Genomic DNA, 8,144 nt, shown 5'->3' with positions numbered 1-8,144 from the left:
TGTAAGGGCCTGGGTTCAATCTTCAGTACTGTGCAGAAAAGCAAAAACCCTGATGCCGGGAAAACTGAGGCCACTTCAAGCTGAAATAATTCTATTCAGACACTGGGACACTAAATGAAATAGCCTCATGGGAACAAATCCATAGGTCTGCAAAATTTATTAATACATTCACTCTAGATCTTCCTTCCTGGGTAAGTTCTGTGTGCCTCATTTCCTGGGAAAGGACCCGTAGAGCGGCGCCAGCACACGCGGTTATGAGAACAGCAGCCAGTCTTCCTTTCTGCCCACATTCACAGACTTTATTTCCACTACAAGACACTAGCTCTCTAGTGCTCCATTCTAATCAACATAATACTTTTTAAAAGTCTTGATTTTTGAATGAATCTTTTAGTACTATATAACATGATGGAGTTAATAGCTGAAGACCACTTGACAGCTACAGAGAAAGGTTCCATTTAAAATATGACCAAGGTGAGATTGTATCACAGGCAACAAGACACTACAGTTAGTGGACAGATAAGGTACTTTTCAGTGACCATTCATAATTTTGTCCTTGGAAACTTGGAAGAAATTGTCATCTTTGAATTTCAAATGTTCTGGTAAATCCAGCTGCTTTTTAGCTTCTTCAATATCACCTTGAATTGCTGAAATAAGTGATTCTGGGGGGGGAAAAAAAAAAGGAAAAAGATAAACTGCTAATACATTTTACTACTCTTTTGCTCAGCCACCCTAGCCCCACATGCCTGGCAAAGGACAAGGGCTCAATAATTGCTCATACCCTTTCTTTCTCCAGGGAAAAGTCAGTGCTATATAAAGAGTTCTCTTGTAAAGAAACCTTTCCCTAATGGGATTTTAATTCTCATTCTATACCAATAGGGACTTGACACTGGGACCAATCTCCTAACTACTGTTTCTTATATGTCCAGCACCTACTGCCAGCCAGCCTTGCAGGTTAGATGCCAGGTGTCATCACTAGCTAACTGCTGTGACTTGGGTGTGCCCTGGAATTCATGTTAAACAAACAGTCCCTAAGGTCGAAGGTATTCGGAAGAGGAAACTCTGGGAAGGGACTGGGCCATGGGGGCAAATGGATTTGTGAGCACCCAGGGAGTGACTGTGATACAAGAGTGAGCTCTTCCTAGCCCTCTTCTGGTCTACCCTGTGATGCCACCCACTGAGGCAGAGAGAAGGCCCTGACCACATGCTGGCACTAATGACTCCAGCATCCAGAACTCAGCACCAAATAAACACCAGGTATTCAGTCAGACCACCAGAAAACAGACTAAGACAAGCTACTTAATCTCTGTGTGTCAATTTCCTTATCAGTAAGATAGGCATACACCTCACATGGCTACTGTGGGTGACGAAGGGATTAACTTGTATATGACACTTAAAATAGTGCCTAACATGAATTAAATGCTCAAATCTATGCCCTGTCATTGTGACCACTTAGGAACAGGTGTAGAAGATTCATATAAATTCTTACCTAAAGAATCAAAGTTCTTTTCTGGTCTGAGGTAGCCAACAATGGCCACATTGAGAATTTCCCCATAGAAGTCCTCTTTGAAGGTATGTATGATGTGGGTTTCCTACAAACAAAAAATGTTAAAACAAAGATTACCATGGTGTGTGTGAGGGGGGGGCAGGGGAAGCTGTAGAGATGGCTCAACAACTACTTGAAAGCCAGATCTATTCTTCCAGAAGACCCAGGTTGGATTCCCAGGATCCAGAGGATTGCGACATAACTGTGTGTAACTCCATTTCCAGGAGATCCAACACTCTCTTCTGGCCTCCTCTGACACCAGGCACGAACATACATGCAGACAAAACATTTATATGTATAAAATAAAATAAATGAATTTAACTGGGCAGTGGTGGCCCATGCCTTTAATGAGGCAGGTGCATCTCTGAGTTCGAGCCAGCCTGGTCTAGAGTTCTAGGACAGCCAGGGTTACACAGAGAAACCCTGTCTCAGGGGGAAAAAAAAAAATCAATACTTTAAAAATAATAATAATAAAAGACTCTATCAGTCTTGGCCTGCCCCCTGTTTAAAAGGACTTGGGAGATGGAACTGAGCCACTCGGGTTTTAGCAGCCTCTCCCCACAAAGACATCTAAGACCAGGAGGCCGAATTCAGCACGGTGGTGCACACCTACAACCCCAGCACAAGAGACTGAGGAAAGAAACCTAGAGTTCAGAGCTCTGCTACCTAGAAAATTCCAGGCTTCCCTGTGCTATAAAGACCCTGTCTACAGGCACACATGCACACTGGCCCCCTTCCCCACACCAAACACACACACTCAAAGAAGTAAACAGGAAAGGCTATACCAGATGAAATTAGGACTGGCAATTTTAAATGTAAACTAGAAATATATATCTTGGGATATATTTTTATATGACTTTAGGATACCTAGTTTATGAAATTAGCCTTAAAATTAAAGTATCTTATTGTAAGGATTCAGGCATTATGCTGACCTGCCCATGTCACCTAACAGAATGCACTCAGGCAGTAAGTACCCTGGTCAGGGTTCCATGGCATCACATTCTGCACACAGATGCAAAGGACTTTTTAAAAGAAAGACCCCGCCCACTTACTCTCTTTTCCACTGTCCCTTTGGGGCACACAGGACATTTGCTATCTCCTCTTCTGTCCTCTCCACCTCTGTGTTCCTCTACCTCCCCCCCCCCACACACACACTTTCTAATAAAACTTCCCACTTAAGCTCTATCTGCCTGGCATGTTTGTGTATGCCCCCCCCACACATCCCTATCCCCCTCTGACTGCCATGGATCCACCATGGTCCCCCACATGCTTTATCATAACATCTACCACAAATACTTGAGTATAGCTATAATCATTCAGAGCAAGAGGCATTTAAAATAAAATTATGAATGACCTATTTAAAAACAAACCAAACACAAGAATATGATATTGTTTCTTGCCTAAGATAGTAAGATAACCAACCATGTACACTTGAAATATGATTCAGACCCAAAAAGGAAGAATAAAAAAAAATTCAAATTTTTTGGTTTGTCAAGACAGGGTTTCTCTGTGTAGCCCTGGCTGTCCTAGAACTCACTCTGTAGACCAGATGGGCCTAGAAACTCAGATCTCCTTGCGTCTGCCTCCCGGGAGTGCTGGTATTAAAAGTGCCACACCTCCAGAGAGAAAGCAGTTTTTAAAAGTAAAAGCCTAGAGCAAAACCTCTTTTCCTCCAGGCAGGTTCTCTTTTCCCTTTCCCTAATATGGATCAAATCCCAGCCACTCATTCACTGCCAGTCTTTCCAGGTCTTGCCTGCAGCCCAAGGTGGCTGTGAGCTCCCCTGGGTTCTGTGCCCTGGGGATTGAGATTACAAGCCTGTGCCTCCAGGCTGCACAGAGCCTGAGTCAGCTAACTGAGGAGCACTGGCAAAGCCCTAGCCGCCATACCCTTCTTCCCCATCTTCAAAATTTAGAAGAAGTACTTGGCACCCTTTCTCTTTTATATCCACATTCAAGAAGACCCTTAAAAATAAGAGCAACAGAAAAACTAGCAAGGTATTCTAACAGCTGATAAGGTTAAAAAAAAAAGTATCCAAGAAAATCTTAAAAACAGAGCAAAATCTTAAAAAACAGAGCTGGAGAACTTACACTAAGTATCAAGCCTGGTGGTGCAGGCCTACAAACAATTCCAGCTTCTTGGGGAGGCTGTGACATGAGGCTCTTGCCTGCCTGGACTACAGAGCAAGGGCAAGGGCAGCCTGGGCAACTTAGTGAAGCCATCTCAACACAAAAAGGGGTAGGGCTTGGGAGATATGGCTCAGAGGACTTGTTAGACATGGGCAGGGTCTTAGGCTCAATGGAGGAAGAGGTACATTATCTAATGCTATGGAAACTCAAGCAGCGTGGTGAGGATAGGCAATAGCTCCTGTAATCCCAGCACTCTGGCTGCTGAGGCAACATTACTGAGTCAGATCACACTAAAGTATGGAGAACATTTCTCAACAGGTGAGGCAAATGTTGTGATGGCTTAGTAGTTAAAGGTGGCTGGCACCAATATAGCAGACCTGAGTTTGATCCCCATTAGATTATTAAAAACACTACCTATAAAAGAAAATGATGACTTGGGCTATATAAAAATTAATATTTTGCCCTATTGTGTTTAGGGCAAGACTTTCATGGATGGCTGTTATTGGCAAATAACAGTATTAAAATAAGCAGCCTGTGCTGAAATGCATGAGCATCTTGACAGTGGGGTAACTGAATTTCTCTTATCAGGATTCTAGGCTGTTTAGAAATGGCTTGTTATTATTTCTCTTATCTGAGTAAATTACAAGCCTCTCCTCCCTTTCCATTCCTCTCCCCCAAAAAATGCATGTGCATGTTCTCTCACCAACTCTTTCCTTGTCTCAACAATTTCACCCCACTAGTCAGCAAAGCTCAAACCCTTAGAATTCAAGGTCATTACTATTTCAACAGTTCTCTACCTGTAGGTCAAGACCACCTTGGGAAACCTCTAACTCCAAAAACACTTACATTACCAATCTTAAGAGTAGAAAAACTACAGCTACAAAGTAGCAACAAAAATAACTGTACAGTTGGGGGTCTGTATGTGGGAACTGTATTAAAGGGTCACAGCTAGGAAGGTTGAGAACCACTGATCTATTACATCAACAGTTAGCTCTGCAGTTCTCTGTTCTATGATACACTCCTCCCTTATTACTCCTCAAAGTTAAAAATTCAGTGTGCTGGCACAGCCTGGCACCCTGGCACTAAGGAGCCAGAAGCATAGGCAGAGGATGGCTTATGAGTTCAAGGTCATAGGGCTACATAGCAACACCATAGTTCAAAATAAAATTTTTCCATTAACTGCTTTTTCACTTTGGTCTACCAAAGATTAACCCAAATCCAACAAGTATTTAAGCTGTGGGGACTCTTGTGGGGAAAAGTAGGGCAGTAAAAAAATAAAGCCAGTTGTGGTGGCGCATGCCAGAAGGATTTGCTGAAAGATGCAGAGGCAGGAGGAGTTCGAGGCCAGCCTGGGCTACACATTTTGCCATGTGGTGGCGCATGGGTTTAATCCCAGTGCTCCAAATGCAGAGGCAACAGGCCCCAAAGCTACACAGAGGAGAAACCCTGTCTCAAAAAACCAAACAAATGAAAAACAAAAGACTATACCCTAAAGGTGATTTTAGAGAGAGAGGCTAGGAGGGTAGCTAAATAGAACACTGGCCTATTATGCTATGGCCCTGGATATGATTCCCAGCAATGTTTAAAAAAACAGAGACAACAGGAATGAAGTTGAGCCATGCTCAGTAAGCAGTCCAAAGGCAATCAAGCAAGTAAACTCTGAAATACTAACTGTGGCAAAGACCAATTGTACGAAATGGTTTTTGAAGAGCCTCACTTTTGAACCTGCTTGGTGGTCCACACCTGGAATCCCAACACTTAGAAGGCTGAGACACAGAGTATCTTGGGGTCCTGGGCTACTGGGTGAGTTCCACACCAATCTGTGCTAAATAGAAAGACCCTGCCTTAAACAAAACAGCTGGGCACGATGCCCTTTAGCCTCAGCACTGGAGAGGCAGAGGCAGGTGGATGGATCTCTGTGAGTTCCAGGCAGTGAGACCCTGTGTCAAAAACAATAATATCTCACTTTTATTTCTCATAAATATAATTGCACAACAATTACAAAAACATTGTTTCAGCTCCTGGTAGCACAAGTGTCATCCAGCACTAGACAGGCTGAAGTAGGAGGAGTACAGTTTTCCTGTCTCAAAAAGAAAAATAACCTAAATAAAACAGGCAGCATTGAGGGAAATTACCACTTACAGGACACACTGAAAACAAAAAAGCAATACCAGCAATGACTCTTTTTTGAGATAGGGTCTCACAATACAATCCAGGCTATTTTTGCTATCCTCCTGCATCATTGTCTAAGTGTTAGGATTATAGGAATGCCCAATAGTGTGGTTTCAGCACTTACTTTAAATTTTAAATGGGGCGCTGGGGTTACAGCTCAGCAGTTAAAAGCCTGTGAGGACCTGAGTTTTGTTCCCAGCACCCACATTGGACAATTCCAGGGGACCCAACTCCCTTTTTTGGGCCTCCATGGGTTACCTGAGCCCATGTGCACATCCACACAAACAACAATTAAAAATAAAACATTTTATTTAAATGGATTAAACTTATCAACCAAAAAGCAGAGAGGTTAGCAAGTTAGCAGAAAATTATTACAAAACCTGATCCAACTACACACACACATGCCTCTTATGGGGAGACTCAATGTAGTCAAAGGAAACAGAAAAAAACATGGAGAAAATAAAATCCACTCATGAAAGTAAAAATGGGGGGGTCAGCAGAAATGAAGTGGAAATGTAGGACAGCGCAGGCCATTCTTTTTGTTTTGTTGTTGTTTTCAGACAGGTTCTCTCTATGTAGTCTTCGCTTCCCTGGAATTCATTACGAGACCAGTCAGCCTTGAACTTACAGAAATCCGCCCACCTCTACATCCCAAGTGCTGGAATTAAAGGCGTGTGACACCACACCTGGTCACCCAAGTTATTCTTGAACTCATGTTCCCTCCCCACCACGTCTGATACTTTACTGTGTGCAATTAATAGAGCAAAATTGGCTTCTTACCATGGACTTTTTCACATTCTTGTAGTATGGGTTCCATCCTATGCTCACTACCATTTTATGGACATCTCCGCTCCCGACACTGGCCCAGCCATAATAAATGCCAGTGGACACATCAGCTGGAAGATTGTCTACTACTTGTTCAGGAAAATTGGCTAAAGAGAAATAAACAGATATTCATTACAAGTTTCATACTAAATATTGATTAAAACCACATCAAAAGATTAGCCCGAAGACACTCCGACTCCCAATCCAATCCTCCATATTCTGGCTGGAATTACTTCTCTTCAGATGCACAGGTTAGGAATAAGGCAAAAGGCAAGTGTGTGGATATCTCGAAAAATCCACACGAAAACGTCCAAGTGGAAAGTAAAACATAAAATGAACGGGCAGGATTATCAGACACTACCCATATCCCTAGTCCCACTATAAGAGATCTGAGCTCAGGAAGTAAGCTGGCAGCTTGGGAAACACCCAAACCCCGTCTATTAGAATTAAAACAAACGGAAAGTCCCACCTCTTTCCTAGTAACGCTCCTAAGCAGGCTGAGTCATTTAAACAGATTCTTATTTTCAAAATACACAAACCCAAATCCCAAGTTCAATGGGTCAAGAAGCAGCCTAGGTATCATCTTTGAGGACCGGCAGGAAAAAAAAAAATCTTGATTACTAAAACTCACGTAGTCAGCCCAAATAAACGCTGGCTCTCATAGAACTAACTACCCCTGCTGCCACTGATCACTACACAGTCACATCTGAATAGAACTTTGAACAGCTTGAGAGTTCGGCCAATTCATCCTGCAGTACCGCCCCGGACCGGGCTCCGCAGCTGGGCGACAGCGGCAGGAGCGCGGCTAACCTGGATCCCGATCCCCTGCCCCCCGGCCCGGAGCCCCCGGCCCCACCAGGCGCTCACCCGTGGGGATGCCCAGCTGCTTGGAGCCGCGGCCGAAGCCACGCACCACCTGGCCGCGGCAGAAGAACGGCAGGCTCCTCATGACGCCGACCTCGGAGGACGCGGGCTGCTGCTCGCTCGGCGCCTGCGGCGGAGCCGCCGTGAGTGCGGCCACCCGGCCCGGGCCAGCCGGGGATCCTGCGGGAGCTGTGCCGGCGGAGCGGGACACGCACCGCTACCGGCGCCTGCCGCCAGAGCAGCCTCCGACCGCCAGAGCTCGCAGACGCCGGGCCGGAACTGCGACAACACCGGTGAACGAACAAGCCTTCGGCCCAGGCGCCGAACCTGCTCGGCTTCCGTACTCCGCCCCGCCGATGTAGCCCCACCTCTGCTGCTGCGGCCCCGCCCAGAGCCCCGCCCAGAGCCCCGCCCCGCGTCGTTGTGGCCGAGATCCCAGTCTCTTCCCCCACCCCCCTTGTTCCAGCCCCTGCGGCTAAGGCCCCGCCCAGCGCCCTAGTCCCTCCCAGCGTCACTGTGGCCCCTCCCCAGCCTCCACCCCCCCTCCCCCGTCCAATCCCTGCGGTTGAGGCCCCGCCCTCACCCGTGGCCCAGCTTCTAATCGTGTCCGTTT

General features: G+C 45.6%; 1 protein-coding gene across 1 annotated transcript; it reads right to left on the bottom strand.

Moving 5' to 3' along the window:
• Window positions 1-367: 367 nt before the first annotated feature.
• Rfk (riboflavin kinase) lies at window positions 368-7,779 on the bottom strand. The gene is made up of 4 exons (XM_051194064.1): window positions 7,535-7,779; window positions 6,623-6,774; window positions 1,487-1,589; window positions 368-659 (listed from the first exon to the last, which is right to left on the bottom strand). The coding sequence occupies exons 1-4, from the start codon at window positions 7,614-7,616 to the stop codon at window positions 529-531; spliced, it is 468 nt and encodes a 155-aa protein (XP_051050021.1). The 5' UTR covers window positions 7,617-7,779; the 3' UTR covers window positions 368-528.
• Window positions 7,780-8,144: the final 365 nt, after the last annotated feature.

This window comes from Phodopus roborovskii, unplaced genomic scaffold (genome assembly GCF_943737965.1).
Source record: "Phodopus roborovskii unplaced genomic scaffold, PHOROB, whole genome shotgun sequence".
In the NCBI taxonomy this organism is placed as follows: Eukaryota; Metazoa; Chordata; class Mammalia; order Rodentia; family Cricetidae; genus Phodopus; species Phodopus roborovskii.
This window is presented reverse-complemented; position numbering and strand designations above follow the sequence as displayed.

Excerpts from the sequence above, each read along its gene's own strand:
- Rfk (XM_051194064.1), bottom strand. The coding sequence starts at position 7,616 with ATGAGGAGCCTGCCGTTCTTCTGCCGCGGCCAGGTGGTGCGTGGCTTC. Across the intron at positions 1,590-6,622 it reads AGAATGTGAAAAAGTCCATG|GAAACCCACATCATACATAC; the intron begins GTAAGAAGCCAA and ends TTTTGTTTGTAG. Across the intron at positions 660-1,486 it reads AAAGAACTTTGATTCTTTAG|AATCACTTATTTCAGCAATT; the intron begins GTAAGAATTTAT and ends TTCCCCCCCCAG.